This window comes from Nymphaea colorata, chromosome 2 (assembly GCF_008831285.2).
Source record: "Nymphaea colorata isolate Beijing-Zhang1983 chromosome 2, ASM883128v2, whole genome shotgun sequence".
Classification (NCBI taxonomy): Eukaryota; Viridiplantae; Streptophyta; class Magnoliopsida; order Nymphaeales; family Nymphaeaceae; genus Nymphaea; species Nymphaea colorata.
In genome coordinates this window covers 7,814,785-7,837,108 of record NC_045139.1, presented here as the reverse complement: position 1 = coordinate 7,837,108, position 22,324 = coordinate 7,814,785, and the positions used below count along the sequence as shown (strand labels likewise).

The 22,324-nt window shown below is 38.5% G+C and overlaps 2 protein-coding genes across 2 annotated transcripts; one reads left to right on the top strand and one right to left on the bottom strand.

The window, feature by feature from the left end:
* Positions 1-4,401: 4,401 nt before the first annotated feature.
* LOC116247769 (glycerol-3-phosphate dehydrogenase [NAD(+)]) lies at positions 4,402-10,263 on the top strand. The gene is made up of 11 exons (XM_031620077.2): positions 4,402-4,641; positions 4,752-4,828; positions 4,950-5,022; positions 5,397-5,614; positions 5,697-5,807; positions 8,266-8,329; positions 8,424-8,461; positions 8,568-8,688; positions 9,401-9,455; positions 9,622-9,670; positions 9,856-10,263. The coding sequence occupies exons 1-11, from the start codon at positions 4,500-4,502 to the stop codon at positions 10,036-10,038; spliced, it is 1,131 nt and encodes a 376-aa protein (XP_031475937.1). The 5' UTR covers positions 4,402-4,499; the 3' UTR covers positions 10,039-10,263.
* A 1,988-nt stretch (positions 10,264-12,251) lies between these two features.
* Positions 12,252-15,549, bottom strand: LOC116249343 (cytochrome b5-like). The gene is made up of 3 exons (XM_031622592.2): positions 15,224-15,549; positions 12,950-13,016; positions 12,252-12,848 (listed from the first exon to the last, which is right to left on the bottom strand). Exons 1-3 carry the CDS (start codon positions 15,308-15,310, stop codon positions 12,598-12,600), a joined length of 405 nt encoding a protein of 134 aa, XP_031478452.1. The 5' UTR covers positions 15,311-15,549; the 3' UTR covers positions 12,252-12,597.
* Positions 15,550-22,324: the final 6,775 nt, after the last annotated feature.

Below are 22,324 nucleotides of genomic sequence, written 5' to 3'. Positions count from 1 at the left end.
CAAAGAGGATGGCCAGTTAACTATTTCTGTCAAGGTTGTGAAGGTACAGCATAGGTTCTAAACGTGCTTACTCAGGCGTAAACGAGTGGAGCTCGACACATTGAGAAAAGCAAGTTTAGGCTTTGTCTTGAAAGACTCGTTTACTAGCCCGAGTTAATTTTGAAGGATTCAAACTCAAGTAGCTCGACTCATTTTGGACATCTAGTTGTAGAGTAAGGTAGCATTTACATGACACGCAAACATTTTATAAACTAAAGGCTAGTTGTTTCTTTTGAAGGAGAATCTGTAAGGTTTCTGGAATGAGAATCTGTTAACTTTGCCTGGTGTTTACCTAACCAGGTTCTTTCCTAGATCACAATCTATTTATTAATTTCATAATATGTAATTTTTCTTAAGCCAAGCCTGAATCCATGCACTGAATAGGTTGGCATGTAAAAGGTGACTGAGCTTGAGATACTTTATGTAACAACTTTCGAAGTATATATTATGCATCAGATAATGTGTATATAGACGAAATACACACCTGCTCTTTTATATCTATCCATAACACGACCAGAAGTGTCAAGTCACAAGTTTAAACACATTAGTTTGTCAAGGGCATAGTTGTGACTTAAATTTGTATTAAGATTCAAATCCAAGTGATTTAAGGCAGCTCTTTTAAATGATTAGACAAGTAGGGCACACCTTCATTTATGTAAACATGGTAAGGAGAAGAGGAATAATAAATCTAAGTGTATAATTGTTGAAGTGAATTGTGTGTGTGTGTATGTGAAGTGCAATATCTATAAGATAATTGGGGAACCTTTCTTCTTGCTAATTAGGTGTTCCATTAATCAGATGTATACCTGTTCTTTGTAGTGCGTTCGGTAAAGAAACATGTTTTGGATTATGGTGTTTCAACATTTATGCGGGTTTCTGAAACATGAAAATGGATGACTCTTAATCATCTAAAATATTTGAGCATAAAACGTTATAGTATCAATCTTTAAAGGCTCTGAGTAAAGGTTCTTAGAGTAGCAAAAAAATATATGATCGAAACATTTTTTTTTTCATGAAACATAGAAATCCATGGAGTGTGACTGGTAAAATATTTTGTTCCAGTAATTGCCTTTTGGGTGCAAAGCATTTAGTTAGAAAAATGGGGGCTCATGTTGAGACTTCATCCAGGATCCTCAACTTCACACTCTTTCTGTTGAAATTTAATTCAATCTTGAACAGAATGTCCAGGAAAACTTCATGTGAATCCAAAAGGAATATATATAAACTCAAAGTAATGTATAATGGACATGATTTAAAATTGTTCTAAGTTAGTTTTCATTATTTTCAAAATGTAAAAATAAAAAAGGAAGAAGTTGACATGGGCTATACGCCATAGTGGATCTGCACATTAAGGACACTGCTCGTTCGATCTTGTCTCTCAAGGAGCCAACCCAAGCCGAGTTCAATCTCATAACAATGTCGTGACAACTGACCTGAATTGGAGACCGACCGATTCGATTTGATGGTTGATTAAATTTTCTCGTATTTTAATTAATTGTTATATAATTTTATTTTATTTTTTTCAAAAACAACTTTGTGACAATGAATCAAGCTCACAGAGAAATTGAGATAAATAAAACCAAGTTTTGTGGGTTTGTTGTCATGTGAATTACACTGCTTCAAGACAGAAAAGATCCAAGTTTGAGCTCCAACTTTATATCAAACTCATTGTTGAGAATAAACTTTCAATTCTCAGCTTCTACATTTGCACACACACAAAAGCATTAAAAACAATTTGCTGAACACCAACTACACGGCATGATATATTGAAAAATATATTAGATATTACTTAACAGAGCTAATACGAGCCGAGCCGAGTCAACTGCTATGATTGATACTTTAGGGTTTGTTTGACAAGTGGAACACTTTGAGTGTTTCATGAATCTGTCTTAGAATAGGCACGTAACTTTAGTGTTTTATTAATCTTTTACGATCTTTGAGATAGATTCATGAAACACTCATTGAATGTTTCGACTGTCAAACAACTCCTTAGCACCAATAGTCACATACCCTTCGTCGTCACACTGAGAGAAGAGAAAGCCCCTGTAGCTGTTCAGCCTGGTTGTAGAGCCCACTTTTTTTTTTAAATTTTTTTAATGTTTTTAAATATGTTCAAAATAAATAAACAGCTTGGTAATTAGTGGATAGTTGAAGCCCGTTTTGTTCTAATTTTTAAATCACCAAATTTACGACTTTATGTATGTTGTACGTATTACCTTCTAGAAATTTGCCTAGAAGAAAACATTTTCCCTAAAATCAGGAAAAAGTTACACCACAAATCTAATAATGGAGTTCCAGTGGATCAAGTAAGAAGTAAAGTGGGACTTCAAGTTTGCAATAAATTGAGTTTTTCAGATATTGCTTCTAAGAAAACCTAAATATATTTCGTGTTCTTGACGGTGGGACTAAAGGAAGCTTTTTTTTTTTTTTTTTTTTTCAAAGGACGATCCCAAAAGCAGGCTTTACATTTCTTATCTTTCTTATTTACATCAACTCTTGAAACATTGAATTCAGTTTGTACTGGTGATACTATTCATCTGAGATTGAAATTTTTTTCCACTTTTATGTAAAAAATAAAGGGCGTCATTGGCATTTTCTTCGGCTTAGAAGGCTAAGAACCAAGGCATTTGCCATGATAATGTGAGAAAAAAATAAGGCCTTTCTCGGGAAAATTAGAAAGGTAAAGCCGTTGTTTTATTATAATAAAAGGGTCGATCACTAAATAACTTTCCCCAATAAAGGCTCAAAACTTTTGCAGGTTTTCCAAGGAAGGTGGAGTTTGTATAATTTTCTAAAGTTCCAGGGCAATCTAGCTATTGTGGCACCCAAATAAAAGCTGCATAAAGCTACAATACTCCATGGGCATATGCTTCTAACTGAAGAAAAGCCAACATTTCTTTTGAAAAGTAACTCTACCTGTAAGAATTTAGTGGACTAAAGTGAGACCAAGAGTTATTTTTGTAGTTTAATTTCTATAGGTGCTATTTCTCTGTATTTTAAATGGTTGAGTACGATACTTAAGTTGAAAGGTGCGACATTATGATCCTGACACCAATGCAGCATAAAGCTCTATCGGAAAGAGGGCTCTAAGATAGAGAGAATGTTGTAATCCTCTTGCTCACCCAAAATTCTACATAAAAAAATCAGTTCTAAATTACTTCCAAATACCCACTTTGTTTATGTAAAATTAGAAGAAATTTTGAAAGAAATAAAAAAAAGAAGACATTTGTTTGAAATAAATCAATTTAAAGTATCTAACAACATGTTTGGGAGTCTCATGATTTTAGAAATTATTTATTTATTTTGTTAGCAGGCCAAACCAAACTTGGCTCATTTAACTCATCTAAAGATGAACTTATCTTGAATCTAAGGCTTTTTTAATCAGCTCTAAAAGTGTCCAACACATTAATCAGATCATTTCAAATTAGCCCGACTATCTATAAAAGATGTATTAAATATTTTTCACATTTGTTGACGAAATTTGGTCGTTTCAAACTTTCTCGTTCGTTCTCGTAATTAGACCAAAAGCACCGTTAGAAATTACATAGTCAGGTGCTTCGTTTTGATTGTGCGTCTTGAGAAGCGTCGGTGTTTTGTTCGTTTTTGGGCGTTTTAGTAAAACGTCGTTTTACCTCATACCTCTTCTCCAAAAGGCGGTTCGAAATTTCCTTCCAGTAAAATATTAGAAACAAAATTCATAGTTTGGCCACACATCTTGTTTAATTTCAAGAAACAGTTTCACGCGCTTGTGAATTTTGCTGCTTGGTGTTCACACTTTTTGCTGAAGATTTTCTTAAAAGAAACTTAAAACTCTGCCGGTTCCTTTCATATATATATATAATGTATTCAGATTGCAAAGTATTTGTTTCACACTTGTTAAAAAAGGTACTACCGATTCATTTGTTCTATCATTTTGACTTTCATATTAGTGCTTGATAAAGTATTCACTCAATTAGTCACATAGACGTTCTTGTCTAAGTATATAATGAGTTTAATGCCAGTGCATGTTCCTTCTAGACGTGGAAAATCAGTTTTTCTTTTCACATTAAAAAAATGGAACAAACGAGCAATCTAGGTTGGGTCTGCTGACACAGCTAGCAATAATAATAATAATAATAAATATTATTAATAATAAATAATAATAAATATTACTAACAATAAATAATAATAATAATAATAAGGAGGAGAAGCTGGTGGCAGCCGTGGTCCTTTAGTGGTAAGCAAAAATATCAGTCTGCCTTTTAAAAAAAGTAAAAGCGTATGGTACATTTTCATAATTAATTACAATGGCTTGAGCTGGCTAGAAAATCACGTAGCGCATGGCGGTCAAGTTAATTTGACACCGTCCTCGAGGAGAGCCTTTTTAAGCAGACACGGAAATGAGGAAGACGGTGTGAAACTGTGAATCCTTCCTCTCTCTCTCTCTCTCTCTCTCTCTTGCCATCCTCCTCGTCCCCGAGATGACTCAGGAAGAAGGAAGCCACGGAGAGTGGTGCAACGGCGTCGCCAAGCAAAGGGTCGCCGTCATCGGCAGCGGAAATTGGGGATCCGTCGCGGCGAAGCTCATTGCCTCCAACACCCTCCGACTCAAAGACTTCCACGGTAGTAACAAGACACAGGGCTAATCAAACCGCCCCTTCTCCTCCTTTTCTTTTCTTCTTTGTCGATCAAATAATGTGCGCAAAATATCTTAAATTTTCGGCAACTGGCAGATGAAGTGAGGATGTGGGTCTTCGAAGAGACACTGCAGAGCGGGGAGAAGCTGTCTCATGTTATCAACGGCAACAACGTAATCCCCAATGCTTCGATCTTCTTCTTCTTCTTCAGCAGAGGAATTACGATAGGTTGAGTGCTTAGTTTCCTGCTTGTGATTGTTTGAGGTTCTCAAATCCTTAAAAAACCTTGGCCAGGAAAACGTGAAGTATCTCCCTGGTGTAAAGCTTGGCAAAAATGTGGTGGCTGATCCTGACTTGGAACATACAGGTAATCTTCAAATCTTCATTGCTTGTCTTTCTTTTTTCCTCTTCAGTTTTCAGTTAAGAATAACCCACAAAGAGACAAAACCCGCCAATAAGTTGGAACTGCTCTATAAAGGTATCACCTATGGAATAAAAAATAAAGAGACCTGTAGCTCTAATGAGGAGTAAGTTGATCATTTTAAAACAGAACATTTACTAGTTATGTAATCTCCGAGTCGCTAGATTGTTGAACAAATAGTGTTGGTGCTCGTGGTCTTTATATTCTCTAATATTAAACATAGAACAACTTTGTGTAATCTCTGTAGCGTTTAATTATTTTGCTGCTCTTCTGAGAATTAGTTCGTTTATTCTTTTCTTCTTCCACGATGGGATTTGTAGTGAATGATGCAACCATGTTGGTTTTCGTAATTCCGCACCAATTTGTGGAGGGGGTGTGTAAACAGCTTGTGGGGAAGGTGGGTCCTCATGTGGAAGCGATCTCGCTGATAAAGGGGATGGAGATCAGGAAGGAGGGCTGCCTAATGATGTCTTCCCTCATCACCCGCATCCTCCGGATCAATTGCTGCGTCCTCATGGGCGCCAACCTTGCTTCCGAGGTAATTTAACTTTTAGTTCCTCTTAACTTTTGTTTCTCATGATTACGCGGCAAGCCCCCCATTTTTACTTGAACAATTGCAGATTGCAGAAGAGAAGCTCAGCGAAGCCACCATTGGGTACAGGGAAGACAACAAGGCCGTCGCTGATAAATGGGTCCGGCTCTTCAGAACTCCCTACTTTCTTGTGGCATCGGTCAGTCCTTTCCACCCACCCATCTTATTTTTCTCCCTTATTTAAATGAAGTAATCATGGTGGGTAGCGAGTTATAGACGTCGCCACCTTAAGAGGGTGCCATGAGTTCGAACTTCGAATCGCTTATGGAGGCCTGCGACGACGCGAAATTGTTTTAACTGAGAACTTTGTAATCCTTCCCCCCCTTTTTTTTTCTGAAAATTTCTATTCTTTTCAATTCCTAAATATACTAATGAGTGAAGATTTCATCTGTTCATTGCATACTGAAATCTTTTGCCGAGCGACCAAACGCCCTTTTATCGGGTGTTTCTCTAACCATTTTACGAACATATTCTTACCCGTGAGTACAGAAGCAAGTAATACCGTAATCTGTATAATCCAAAGCTTTCGAGATATTTTTAGTAAATCTGACGATAAATGAAGCAGCTTCTTCTTACTCTTCCCGCTCTTGTTTTCTGGTCCAAATCTCATAAAAGGGATATGTATGGTTGAAGTGAAGAAAAGTATAAAAGGGGTAGTATGTATGGTCGAAGTGAAGAAAAGTCTCTCTCTCTCTCTCTCTCTCTCTCTACCCCCAAAAGTTGGGGGCAGCCAGCAGTTTAGGGTTGTTGCTACTGGTTTTATTAAAACCATGGGTAAGGGTTGTCAGACTTGACTTGTAAGTAAAACCCCTTTTTCTCTTTCTATCATGGCTGATATCATTTGATCGTAACCCTCGCTTGCGTGGAGAGAAAGATAGATTCTTCTTGAATGATATTCATACATCTGTGGGTTCCATTTTGTTCCCACCATTGTCGTTCCGTTTTGTTCAGACCATTGTCGTGATTCTTGTGAAGATCTCAGAAATTAAATGGATCGTTCAGGCTACCAATTCAGCGATTCGGCTGAATCTAGTTAAATCGGCAACAAATGTTATATTTTATTTATTTACGTAAACTAAAATCAAATATATGTGTATACATAATTCAAATAAAACAAACATTTTAAAAATAATAAAAAAAATGTAAACATATGTGTGAAGCCTTATACAAGCCATAGATCAAGTCCCTGTTGGCATGTTCCTACTGATTCGTTGTGAATAGGCCGATGAAGGCCGATTTTTCAAACCACCGGTGCAGAGCAAGTCTGTGTCGTTGCTTCGGCAACACTGTTATGGGACTTGTTTGGTGGAACACCATGGCTGCTGAACAGAGCAGGCAAGCAAGTCCTTAATCAAGGACGTGTGGGTCACGCACACAGTTCACATGCCTCTCCATGATGGCGGAAAGAAAAAAGCCTCTGCTAATGACCTCCCATTATCGATCATGGTCACCATTAACTCACTCGTCGTCCACTAATGGTGGTGTTGCGTGCGGCATCTCCTTGCACGTTGGCTGCCACTGGGTGCCCATTATAGACACGACTCTTCGAAAATTTATGTAGAATAATACGAGAACGATATTTTCTGGCTTTTCTAATAACTCGTCTTATTTTGCTCGGTCCTGTGCTTTGACCAAATTAACATGGAGCTGATTTTCTGAACCAAGTAGGTCTGAAAATGTAATTGTAAAGGCAGGTGGTTAAGTGAAACAACTGAGACGTGGGGGCAAGGTAACCTTGGGGATCGATAGATCTTGGAGGACCAAAATCCGTTTGACCGGCTCCTCAATTTTTAATGGCATCGTGCTCTGAAGCTGTTTCCTGTTTCTTCTGCAAAAAAGAGCTGTTTCTCACACAAAAAGGACATGACTCCTCTTCTCTCTTAATTTTGTGCCTCAAGTTGGGTCCCACTTAAAGCACAGGCTCGCCCATTGTTTCAGCCAAATCCAAGTTTTGGGTAGATGGGGTCATTATATATTGCATTTTTAAACATAAGGTGATGGTCTCTGCTTTAAAAAGGTTGAGGAGCCCATTTCTTTGTAGATTTCGAAATTCATGTCCAGGCCGGATTTCTGTGTCACGAATACCGTTTGTAACTGGCAGACCATGATAGATCAATTTATCCCAGCTCGTCGAAATAATGTGCAATTATCAAAGAGAATAGGAGATGAGGGAAGCCCTCAGAGAGAGAGAGACAACAGGGTAATAGCTGTGTTCCCCCTTGTGCTGTCGGTTCCTTCAGTCTGTGGCAGTATATATAGGGCACTGATTTTTCTCTATGGGTATTCCCAGTATGCTATGTTGTGAGCAAGTTTCTGAATTGGACTAGACGTTCCTATTTCTTCATACACTATGATTATACAAAGTCCTCAATGATGTCGAGTGCACATCAAAAGAAAATTAACAAAATTATTAATTACATACTAGGCTTATCATCTAACCATCAATGGAGAAATGACATCACATCAAGGAGGGAGTTAACCCTAAGCGTAAACTAGCTAGATTTTGATAAATTCTCTCAAGTTTAGTATCATTTATTATATTTGTGTCCTTGCTTCTCATGCAAAAGCTCAACTTGTTTGCGTTGAATTCTGGTCAGGTGCAAGATGTGGAAGGAATTGAGCTCTGCGGAACCCTTAAGAATATTGTCGCTGTAGCAGCAGGTTGTTGAGTTACATTGATTATATATTATAAGACAGATTGTTTCTGCAAAAACTTGAAGACCAAAATCTAAACGCTAGAACTAAAATGTCTCAGGTTTTGTGGACGGCCTGGATATGGGTACCAACACCAAGGTAGTGAATTGTGCATCATTTCATTCATGAAGATTTTCTTTTTATACAAATTTTGAATTTAGATTTTCTCAGCTGTTTCAATGCTGGCTCATGAACGTAAAAACAGGCTGCAATCATGAGGATTGGATTAAGAGAGATGCGTGTCTTCTCAAAATTGATGTTCCCATCAGTTCAAGATACAACCTTCTTTGAGAGCTGTGGAGTGGCTGATCTCATTGTTACATGCTGTAAGAAAATATTTATTTTTGCCTCTCTCTCTCTCTCTCTCGGTCTCATATACACACATCCACACAGGGCAAATATACGAAAAGGTAGATGGATAACATTAGGCTAGCGATATAGCACCCAATTGTTTATCGTTGTCTATTTTTTATTGGTCAGTCGATGTTACGCATACTCAAGATGCCAGGAGATGCACCATGGGTGTGGAACTCTTGGCCTCCTTCAACTTAAGGGTCCTACAACTGAAGGGTTTTAGGTTCAATCTCCTAGCTAGATTGGCATTTCTCGTCTTGACAAAACGATGAACGTTATAAAGCAATGGCACTTAAGGTTACATGGTTACCTTTTATTGTCTGGTGAACCTTAGATTTTAAAATTGGAATTGAAAATTGCAACTTTCTTTTTTCTCTAAAGAACTGTTTTGCATTTTGAAATTCTACTATTAGTTTTTCTGAACAGTTGAATATAATTGACAAATTGTGATAATTTCAGACACATATAAGAATCTGGACTGACCGCCAGGTTATTATCTCAATTACCAGCTTTTGGAAACAGGTTTGTAATATTTTGTGATCAAGGTCTTGGTGGATATGGAGCTAATCAAATTGCATTTCAACTCCTTGGAGGATAGCGGCTTACACTCGTGGAATAAAATTGAATTTCGTCTAGTAATTTGAGGTCACCAAACAGAATATGTCTTCTTGTCGTCGTTTGCAGGGGGCGGTAGGAATAGGAAGATTGCTGAAGCTTTTGCAAGAGCAGGAGGGAAAAGGTGTGTGTGTGTGTCTCTCTCTCTCTCTCTATCTCTCTCTCGCTCTCATATGCGTATGCCAGCTCACATACACATGCAGGTGCAGACATTTTTGTGCCAAGGTAGTACCAATAGACTATCGAATTCCCTGACTAATCTGCACCATTTTTCCCTTTTGCTTCTCTAGGTCTTTTGATGAGCTTGAAGCAGAGCTACTCCAAGGTCAAAAGTTACAGGTACTTATGCGGTTACATTTATCTCAAATATTGTTAAATTTGCAACGTGTCACTTGCAGTTACTTGAGCCTCTTACCTTTTTTGAATGGTTTCCAGTTACTCTGATGCTCTTTCTTTATTTTTAACTCTCGATCCTTTCCCTTTTCCTAATTTTCCACATATGTCTGATATCTGTGTTTGTGAAGGGCGTCTCTACTGCATATGAAGTTTATCAGGTGCTGAAGCACCGAGGTTGGCAGGAACTGTTCCCATTGTTCAGCACTGTTCATGAGATCTGTGCCGGCCTCCTTCCTCCAACGGCAATTGTAGAGCAGTGCGAGCGAACTCCCAACTTCTCTTTGGTCGAGGGTTCTGCCGAGTACTATTGATTTTCCAGGACCACAATCATTCCTCTCTGCTACTGCACCTGCTACTCTCAGTTGGGATCCAGTAAAAGCTATGTAAAAGGACATGTACAAGTGCCCTTTAGATCTCAAGGTTTCAAGCTGTTTTAACAAAATCCAAACTTATGGTTTTGCTCTACACTGTTCGTTCGCTAAAAATTGTCTTCCTGTGGACCATGCTTTTCATTATAAAATGTGCTCCTTAAATCACGTACTCCAACATTTTTTGTACTGTTGGTTTTTGGAAATGCTATTTTGGTGATCCAAAGGTTGATTTCTTACACAAGTATATAAAGCAATTTGGTGAAAACAATTTAGCTTTTAGAATTCAAGAGGCACATGTACTTTGTCTTTTACATGGGCTTTTACTTGATCACTGTCACTCGATGGGGACTCCTTTAGCTCAATGTTGGTTTTATATTCTTCTTGTCCTTTGTGTTGGAAAGCTGCACTATGAAAACTCTCATGAACCGGCCATCGATTCGTCAACATTGGCCAATCTACAGTCTGCTGAAAATCCAAGCCAAGCTTGAGAAGCACTTTTCTTTGTTTAAAAAGGATATTGGCTTTTTGTCCTCTTTTGTGTGTAAGCTATATTGAGAACATCTTTTGCCTCTTCAGATTTTGCCCAATAGCCTCTGGCTTTGTTCCGTCAGGTGGTTCCTACCTTGTTCACGTAGAAGCGGCTTTGCCTGATTACTGGCCTTTAGGAGCAGATATCTGCTTGGTACCTGATTTTTGTCCGTTAACGATCTATAAAGCAATGGATTTCATTTAATTGGTGGATTACCCTAAAGGCCCTTTAAGTTGAAGGATGTTGTAGAGTTCAATGCTTGGCGAGCATCTCTTTTCGCGAAGCACAAGCAACGGGGAGGCACCACTGACCGGTGAGGGAAGAGAAGTAGCCGTGTTTGGAGTTGATTCTGGAATTGCCACCCCACCTTCCCTTTTCGTCTGGAGAGGAAATGCCAAGCTCGCGTGCCCATGTGTGAATTTAGAAGTACGTTTTTTAGCGGAATAAGTTGGAAACAGATAAATGGTTATGCTACATGAAGCGGATGGCAGAGAGAAAGAGAACAAGAAGGCTTAAGACCTCAGTTATTAGAAGGGGCAGTGACAGCACGAATTTGGTGGCTTCCCCTTTATTAAAGTGATTTTCCCGTCTGTCAATGATATATATATATATAATTCTTGAGCTGTTCTAACAAAACTGTAACCACGTTAACGTGTAGCATTTCAAACATAGATGCTCATAAAAAATGTGAAAGTTCACCTTGTCAAGGACACTTTCCCATAAGAACTCATGATTCTGAATTTAGATTCAATATCAACTCAATTGATCCGTCTATATCGTTATTAATACAGACTAAAAAAAAAGAGGCTTCGTAGATGCCGTCCATGAGCTTTTACTGGAGATTCCAGCTTCTTCTGAAAGCAATCCCACTTTACCTATGATTTATCAGGAGAATGACGATGACGACGTGCATTCTACACACGTTATGACGCAGCCTTCCTTATACAACCCAAACGTACCGTTGCTCTACAATCCCCATATGACATCTGTGCTGGAACTTTAATGCTTAAGAGTTCACATGTGCAGCACGTCAGACGCACAGTTGGGATTGCACATAATCAGTCCATATTTCATATATAATATAAACTATATTTCATATATAATACAAACTATATTTCATATATAATACAAACTTACTTTGCTCTCAGACACATCTACAGGCGTTGGAAACATTGTTCATCTCCTTCCATTCACTAGTTGAAAATAACGAGTGCTTATAAGACCATGAAAGATCGTGCCACTCTGAACCCGAGCTTTCACACAGTGTGGACTTCACAAGGCCGGGAGTTAAGGAAAAGGATCATCGAGCGGCATGTCCGAAGGTTCTTGTTATGTACAACTATAAAATGATGAAATATCTTTCATGCTGGCGCTCATATTCCATACTTATTAAGACTTAGAAAGAACAGACAATTTTTTAGAAGTGAAATGGAGGCTGATGCCAAGCACCCGTAAGGTAGCATACACAGACCATGCTCTCTCATCTCCAGTATCAATTCCTTCAATTGTTTATATTTTATTTCGCAACGGTTAGGAAGACGATACGGGCGTATCAGTTCCTTTAAATAACTGTTGATACACTAGTCTTGTCTAAGATTAAACAGTAAAAGAAAGGGACCCAGAATCAACAAACAAAGAGTTGTTCTCTTCCACATATAAGCACTAATACAAAAGGCAAGCCGGATCCATTTCTCATACACTGTGCACTGTAAAATCCTCGGTCCCATCAACGGCAAGTAAACTGTGCTATTTTCCTAAAAATAATTCAAATGTAAAATCTGATTGAAAGGCAACCACGAAAACAACTTTATAATTTCAGCCAACAGACAAAGGCATATGATCCAGTTCAAAAGAAGAGGAGCAAACATGCATCATCAAGTACCAGACACCAACCATGGACTGCTTCTACATGCTAGAAAAAACAGAAACTATAAGATGATGCAAAATGAAGACCGTTGACTCTAGCTGGTTTAGCTTGATTTGGTATAAAAACGAATGGCAACAGCAAGGCCCAAGATTGCCAGCGGGACAAGGAACTGGAGAATCTTGATAATGAACTCAGAAGTCTTGTCTTGGTTATAGTAAGGCTGCTTCGGTGGCATGTATTTCGGTTTTGTGGGGAAGGATGATGCATCAATCTCACCAACCAAGTACTCATCCATCATTGCTCGTGCACTGGTGCTATGCCCAACATCCTCAAAATCATCTGTGGCATCCTTCCCTGCCATCAAAGAAAGAAGGTCCATTACCATCTCAAGGCAAGTGCCTAACCAAAACATTAAGTCACAATCAGAGATGCTACTGTTACACTGTAAATCGTACCAGTGGCAGATAATAGAACTTCATCTCCACCTGGATGATCCTCCAAGAACTTGGTTACATCATATACCTGTTTTCATCAATTAAACATCACGCATTGACTCAGACACAATATAACCAGGGATACAGACAATTCCAGCAGAGAGAACAATTCAAGTTATAAAATAATGGTGAAATAAGTCTACTTTACTACAAGATGCATTGCTTAACTGTTTTTTTACCAAAAACAACCAACTTTAGTAAACTTCTGTAAGGTTTCTTGAAATCTAGTTATCCAATAATAATAAGACCAGATGAAATTAGCTGCTAGGAAGTTCAGGATATGCACGAGCAAAGCACATGCAAAAAAACACACACATCTGTTAATTTTTGGTATTCTGCCTGCCAAAAGACAAAAAGGTACTCCAGCTGTCAAAAGGAAAAAATGGCATTGGCATGGATGGAATGCCTCAAAGGGACTCAGGGTATCCCCAGTGTCCATTTGCATTCTGGCATTGCACAATCATCTTCTTTTTGGAAATTGACACCGGCTTCTGTTATGCAGACTCTAAAAGAGTGACATGGTGAATTTCACGGGTCATTCTGTTAGTCAAAAGCCAATGGTAGACATGAATACTATGTCAACCACCAAAATGCATCCTTCAAATTGTGCAGTTCATGCACTGTTGACACCAAAACCCACAATTCTTTGATTTATAAGATCCATTATCATTGATGGAAACCACTCCTGTGGCACATCAATATTAAGGAGGTGTTTCATTATTCCAAATCTGAGATCCGAGCACCTGATAGCATGAGGCCAACATCAAAATCATGGTTCTAGCATACCATGGATTTGAGGACCAAGAAGATCCACATTTGCCTCAAATTAATGGATCCCAGGTCAGAGGAAGAGAAGGGGGGCAGGTGAGATGCTGACTTGACATCTAAGGACTCTCAAGGTTTACAAGTCCTGGTGTAATTCTTGCATCCTTGTAGAAATGAAGCATATGAAATCCTATGATCTAAGACCCTCAAATCTCAGATCACTTCAAATTTAAGATATGAGGTAATCAAACGCCCCCCTCATGGTCAACAACTCTATAAGCATAAGCAGGAGTTAAAGCACCACGCTTATAGTGGCCTACAAAACAAAACCAACCGAACACAAATAAGCAGTAATTGAGAGGTTGCAGCATTTAAAGAGGTCCGAGGTCCTTCAGCTCATGAATAAAGATTGCAGAACATCGCCCATTTAAATCAGAACTCACTAGCGCTCGAAACTAAGAATTCTAGTAGCGGTATCTTTCGCTTCCAACTCCAAGTTTCCAACCATAAGATTTGGGTCTGTCGACAAGGCTGCTTAAGTTAGGTAAAAACGAAACAACATAGTGACTCTTGTTACGGCTTCTACTGTGGAAGTTGAAGACCATTATTCAATGTGGCGCAAGAAGAAGCTCCAAAAGTATCCATACCCCATAAGTTTAAACAATTCGTTGACTTTTTATGATTAAAAACGTAAAACTTGATTCTCTTATTCCTTAGACAAAGAGATCCGCGAATCAGGACCCTTCGCTTCCGAATTGCGACAGTCGAGTGCAGCTCCGTTAATAAGGATTTGGTTGCTCGGATTGAGATGGTCTCGTACAGATTCCATTGTAGCCAGTTTCTGTTCATAAACCTAGCGCCTTTTAAATCAAGTTTCCGTAACCAGGTTTCTTCCGATTACTCGCTTGGAATAACCCCAAAGTTCCCCAACTGAGATTCTTACGATACTACTTTTTGCTTTACATCAGGATTCAAGGAACCCCTTCTTCTGAAATGGATCTCAAGAACCGCAGGGTCCAGTCCACGAACACAGATTCTCTCTGAAGATAGACTCGTTCTGAACATATCACTATTACAGGAGAGGCCACTGAGATGCATATCTCGGAAATCAGTATTAGAAAAAAAGAAGCAATTTTTTCCAGATCGACCACTTTGGCAGAGGAAGAGACTTAGATATATCAGTCATCACATTCAAAACAAAGCAACCAAAGATGCACGGCAAATAAGACAGAGAGGATCCGAATTCACAATGGAGGTGAGCAAACCTATAGATCGTTCAGGAAAAAAAAAAAAACACAGGCTAAAACGTCAACTTTCTGCTGGCATAGTATACCCAAAAGGGAAAACATTAGAAATGAAGATCGTGAATCGGAAAAAAGGAAATCCAACGGAAAAATCACCATCACAGAATCTGCAAAGAAAAAAAAGGAATCATCTCTTGCATATGCGTGTGTAAGTGGGTGTTGATACCTTGCCGCTAATGACAAGCCAGCAATCCTTGGGGTTGTTGTGCTTTGAGACCTCTCCCAATGTGAAGACCTTCAACTCACTACCCATCTCTGACCTCCTGGCTCCCCACCTTCTCCTCCCCTCCTTCCTTGGAGCAGGCACTTCCCTGCTTCTATCTGCTCTTCCTTACCCTCTTGTTAGCCCGTTCTGGTCTTATGCTCCGCTTCCTGACCAAGGGAGGGAATAAAAAAGAGAGCACACCTGTGGGCGGAGGAAGGGGAAAGAGAGAGGAGAGGGAAGCGGGTGGGCGTTGGGAACTAAGGTGTTTGGTGGGGGGTAGGTGAGAAAATGAAGGGATTCGTCGCCCCCCAACCATGGAAGACGGACGTGTTTTGGTTTGTCCTGGCTCTTGTGTTTGGTAAGGAAAGTTCGAACCCATCCTGTTTTCTTTCACATAGATGATTGGCAAATTATTTTTTTGCCTCCTCGCTATTAATAAACTAAAGTGCTAGGCATCCGATGGAAAAAAGTTTTCTTAACATTGTCTCTTGTTTATGGAGTCTGAGAGGAAATCTCATGTTTTCTTAAAATTGTCTATTGATTATGGAGTAGGAGAGGAATTCTCATGCGAAGGTGGAAGTTTCCCTTCTTTGATCCTTTCATCTGCTATACTTTAAGTTGCATATCTATGTTTTATTTTGCAATATAAAATGTTGACACTCAGTCCATCATTCCAACCATGTTGGAGATCTAAAATTGTCTATTTTTTGTGTTTTTTATCTTCCAAATATCTAAGGGCGAGATTTCAAAAGATCTAAATCAACTTTACATGAAATCCACCCGTTCAACAACCGGTAGATTTCAATCCATGCTCCTAATTAAACTGTGGATTTGAGGTACAACCAGCGGTAGGGGTTGGGGCTTTAAACGCATGCACCTATGATCTTTGGTGATCTCATGTTAACCATGGATTTCAGTTCAAACACGCCCTTGAATGATTTATTAACAAGAAAAATCACTCTCAAAGTGCCAGTTTTTAACGGCCATCTGATCAGGGGTGGAGCCGGCCTGACCCCACCTTAAAAAAAATTACATGTAAATTTTAAAAAATTTCACGTATCATATATACAAATTTAAAAAAATGATATCTTGACCCATGTCAAAATTTAGAAACTTTAATTTACCCCCCTCATAAAAAAATTTTGGGCTTTGGGCCCAAATTTAAGATACCAGGATTACAAATTGATCATTCTGCCAAACTGCCAATTTTAGAAAACTAGATTAGAAAAGATCTCTATTATCCTCTAAATCCATAGATCTCCAATGATATGATTTCCTATCCATGAATTAAAGATGCCCGACCTATGAATTCATGGTGTAATTGTTCGCCTCTTTCAAAACAGGGGTCTAAGATGGCCATTGAAAACCGTGGATTTGAATTTCCGAAACGTGCAAACACAGCCGCAACTGCAATGCAAAACATCTAGAGGCCATTTCTTGCTCATTTGGAAAGTCTCCCCACAATGGTGGAGCCACAAAATTTTGGCTACGGGGCACTCGTATATAGTATGTGAAAAAAATTTCAAACTAGAATATATGTTATTTTAAAAATAAAACAAATAAAACAGATTAAATTGTCCGATCAATATTTCATGAAAACAATCTAACAAAATATAACATATTAGACATTAGACAAAAACACAAAAAAAAGAGAGGGAGAACTGAGAAGATAAACCCTACTGGGAGTCTCCAAATGTGGAACAAGACTGCACATGTGAGAATCGAGATCCGGCCACGAGGCGCTTGCACAAAAATCAGAAAGAAGAATCACCTGGCACCCGCTGCCTTGCCGGCTGTTGGCTGCTGCAGGCGTGCCGCCCTTGGGCCTTGGCCTTTGCAGCCTTGCCCTTCGCCGTTTTGCGGCTTGGGCGCTTCACCCCTTCGCCTTCCCCTTTTTGAGTTTCGATGAATTTGGGTGTAATGGGCGGGCTGACTGGTTTAAGTTTCTTGGTGGAGCTGGATCACTCATCGCATGGGCAACTCGGCGTCAATACTGGCGTGACTCGTGAGGCTCCATTTCACATGATGATTTTAGGCGTGATGGGCAGGCCGGCTGCTACTGCTGGACCCGATCCATTTCTGGCATGGGCAACCCGGCATCAACAAGATGATTTGCTTGTTATGTTATGTCAACAAGCAAATCATCACATGGAGCTATCTTGGGTTGGCATGGGCAGGCGCCCACGCCAGCCCCACATTGGCTCTGCCACGGTCTTCCCATCACTTGAGCTCTTCCATAAACAATGAACGTCGATCTTGGCAGTAGACTTGTTAGTCAATTGCTACTAAGATTTCTGAACTATGATTGGAAAAATCCATATCATGTCATTCATTTCTTAATTATTTTTGGATGAGGAGGACGAGTATTTTATCTTACTACACAGAAAAGAGCGGAAGCTCCTACCCAACTCTTTGTCATAATAGGATACATGGCCTACTTTGGTGTCTTGAGATACCATCCTCACTACGCTTCAACTTACACTTTGATGGTCCCTTTTTTGCAGTAACGCAGCTGATCCCTCACCCCTCCCTCTAAGAATTTGAAACGAAAACTAACTACCAACCAATTCCTGCCGGAACCATTGCATTTGACAATGTCATGTACAATGGATAAAGCTATTCTACCTAACTACCACTAACTTGTCAATAATGATTCACTAACTTGTCAATAATGATTTTCCTTTTCTTGTTAATGGTTTATAGGTTATTGTTTTTTCAATTATTTTGGCACCAATATGGTTCTATTATCATTAAACATATAAACATAAGCATTCATAGTATTTGACAATTACGTTGGTGCTAAGTATGTTTCTCTTTATTTATTTATATGAATCATGATTGTTACAGGCCTCTTGAATATTACGAGTTGGGGATCAGTCGACCTATCTAACTTAATTTCGAGACTGATTGATGTCCTGCAATTTTTTCCATCAGGAATAAACCCTTTAGCTGCAGATTAGTAAGCATAATAAAACCCTTTGGACATACTTAAGCTACATTTTTTTTATGCAGATAATTTTCATGATCTTCAATTTGAGCTTAAGATTGAAAAAGTTTTCCATACTTTTTTTTGGGACATAAACAGGTGAGAAAGTTCAGTTTCTATTTTCGCCTCTTTCTTTTGGTAAAACGTAAAATGCAATACTGTAAAAGCTTAGTCTAAGTAGGCCCATCAAATTGGTGTCAAATCGATTTGTCTCATCAGCTAATAAAAGGGTACCACGTATCTGGCAATATTCAGTATTAATCATCTTTATTGTTTTTGAATTTTTTTTATTTAAACTTTTTTTTTTTGGGAGATGGTGATCGATTCAATGAATGGGCAGCCTGAATCATTTGGTTCAACATCAGATATTCATAACATTGGTAAAAGCCTTTTTGGTTCTTTTCATGCAAGGGAAATGCACGCTGATAGTCTTTGAACTCATGATGTTGGACTTGTTAGTATCTAGTTTAATGAGGAAAGTCAGATTCCATTGTGTCTTAATCTACATCTTAAATACACTTGCTTTAAGTGGCTTAGCAAGATAGCAATGTGGTTCTCCTTAAAGGCGTTTGTGTTTTGAATCATGTGGTCGTTGTCACATTTTGGTACATTACTTATTTGAGTTGCGGATGATAATAAACACGACACTCGAGTTAAAGATGTTCATATAAACCCAAAAGAAAGCCAAAATTTTGAAAGTATAAGACTTTAAAGGTTTTATGTCATTTGCCTAACTAAACATATAAAAAAACGTATAGAAGAAAACAACTTGTCCCATCTAAACAGTAGGCAACAAAAAGCAGTTTTTGTGATAACTTCTTAGAGAGAGAGAGAGAGAGAGAGAGAGAGAGACGCAACACATTTGAGGCAACATTCAACATTGTTATATAGTTGCCGGACGTCCCCAACTTCTCCTCAAAGAGTGACTTCCTTGCAAAAAATATTGTAGCCAACACTGTCTAAATTTTACTTATATCTGTCAGTTCCTTATACATCTTTAGGAAGGATAATCAGCGGCGCAGCAGTTCTTCCATCCCAACTTTGCAGCCCACCACGGCTATTAGCATAACAATCAGTGAGTGGCAGAGCCATATGGTGACTGGCATAGACAGACTTTTTTTTTTCTTTTTTTTTTAAATTATAGATGGACATCCTCAAACATTTATCCTTTGATATATATATAGCGCACTGTAGCACTTTTTGGCTTTTTGGACACGTTCGACTGCCACCTCATCCAGCACACGACAGCTGTCCACCTTCAAGTTCTTTCGAGTGTAACTACTTTTGTTTGTTTGTGTTTAGCTTGTTCAGAAAGGAATCCTATTCTTTTTCCATATTATAATTTGTTTCAAGTCCGGTGCCTATAAAAGCACCACCCCAGCGTCTGTAAGGATCATCCTCTCACATCCTCACATCCATCCTCTTTCGTATTATTATATGCATAGAATAGAATATTTGAATCCTTAAATATACCCAAACCATAAATATATAATATGCTAACTCAAACAGACCCGAAAAACTAGTAAACTTTATAGACCTTTATGAGTGATAAAAGAAGACATCTACATACAAAGTCTGAAAGAAACAAGAACTTACTACCCCGATGCAGAAGGATTAACCAGATACGACCACCTAGTAGTTCTGATAAACTTATAGTTCGCCAACTAAACCTTATAATCATTATGCTGATAAAACTAAACCAAAGAATTAACCAACTCGAACGAACCCTAGGCAAAAAACCAGAACCACAGGAAGCAAACCTAAAGGAATTAACCAAGAGACTAAACAAACTAAACATAGGAAACGGTGTGATCAAACCTACCCCTACCCCTATTCCTAAAAGTATAGCTTTTTCTAGAAGATAATGGCTGTAAGACGTTCTTTTTTTAAATGGACATCCTCAAACATTTATCCTTTGATATATATATATATATATTGTGTCCCACTGAATATGAGTATTTTTAAGTGAGTGCCCCTCCAACCAATTTTTCTGACTCCACTACTGCAACGAGGGTTGGCTCCTTGCAGTTTTCCTGTATATAGAAACTGAACTGTCTCACGACATTTTAAACCCAACTCACGTACCACTAGAATTGGCGAACCCTTGGGACCTTCTTCAACGGTAAGATTAAGATGTGATGAGTCGACATTGAGGTGCCAAAGGACTCCATCGATAAGAGATCTCTTAGGAGCCATCAGCCATGTTTGAGCAGATCTGTATGAATCTACCAAGACAATTAATATAGAGTTGGCGATCAACTGGAATTAGGTCCCCCGTCCTCTTCTGCGTACATTATGAAAGCTGCAATAGCAGTGTAGCAAAACTCAGAAATTAAATCCATTGATCATACTGCAGTTCAGTCCATAATGAATGGCAAACAACATGTTACCAGCAGTTAGGAAGATCAGCTTGAACCGATCGATTTGAATCTACTCGTAGGGAAACCAATCTCTTCAACCATATAGATGTAAATTGGATATATACTTTACCATATCCGCTTTGTCGTATATCTATGTATTCAGATTCTTATTCATATTCAAATTTGGATGAAAAAAAAAAGTTTATACCATATTTGAATCCAATTTTTAGATTAACATCCGAATCTGAATCTGATATTTAAATATTATCGACATTAGCATAGGATATTTATTTAAAACTATATCTGATCTGAAACCAAATCCAACCAGTATTTACTTAAATCTGAATCTGATCTGATGTTATTCTTAGAATATATTTTAATCTGATCCGAATTCTTAGTTGGATGTCAAAATTGTTTTCATAGCCGTTTTGTTTGTACTGTTTGGTTGGATATCAGATCTAATTCGGATTTATTGACATCCCTATATGGGTGGAAAGCAATCCGTTCAATTGCTGATACAAAGGTGCCACAGTCAATTTTTCGATTCCCAACTGATCTTCATAGCTTTATTGCATATATCTTCAAGAAAGGAAAATCACATCAAAATAATTTAAAAATAAAAATTTAAAATTATTTTAAGAGACAAAAAAAAATGCCACCCACATACCGGTTTGATTCAAATCTTTGGATCTGAGTTCCTTATTAATTGTAGACCCCCCCTGAGATATGAGGTAAACAAGAATTCACAAATTCTTTGATTTGTTTAGTTTAGAAACCCGTCTCCTACCTCCCAAATCTAAATGGTAACCTCATTTATCTTTTCAATTGACAACTCCAACATGGGCTGACTTGTTACTAACAAATCTTAAGTACCAACAAACTGCTCCGTTTTGTATTACATAGAACATGTCCGCGGTTCTTGTGATGTATCTAAGAAATTTTCTCTTTGTGAGAGAAAGAGAATTATCAATTACTGTTTCTTGTAAATGGTGAAGAATGGCAATGGAAGAGCTTTATACTTGCGATGGTACTTCTGTTTCACAAGTAACATCTTCAAGTGCACTCAAACAAGTTCTCATGGGTGTTCGTAGCTGGTCCGACTGGTCGGTTGGTGCAAGACTTCAATCCGTGGATACGTTACACTTCAATTGATGGATGTCCGGTTTTCCACGGTCCGACTGGTCGGTTGGTGCAAGACTTCAATCGGTGGGAACATTACACTTCAGTTGATGGATGTCCGGTTTTTCACCCAGATACCGAAGCAGCTCTAAACCCCATGAAGACAGAGGAAAAGGGAGACAGTTTCAACATCTCATCGAATCGCATGAAGACATACATAAAAGCTTTTGGTAAATGTTTAGAGTATGATTCAAGGTGACTATCCTACAAATGATTTCCTAATTGTATAATAACTAAGACCCTTCATGATCTGAGTTCAACTGAATTGGGCCAGCTTAGGCAGGTTTATAGGACCCATCACAAGCTAAGCCCATACACAAGTTGAGCTCAACTTCAGAGGCTTTTAAGTTGACTTGTTCAAGCTCAGCTCAAGATGAGCTCAACTTGAGAGGGTTTAAGTTGACTTGTTCAAGCTCAGCCCCGCGAAGCTCTGACTTAGCTGAGCTAAAAGCAGAGCCATGAAATACCTCTTCTGCTCACTTATAAATTTTTCTTTTAAAAAAATAAAGAAACATACACCAATATATATATATATAT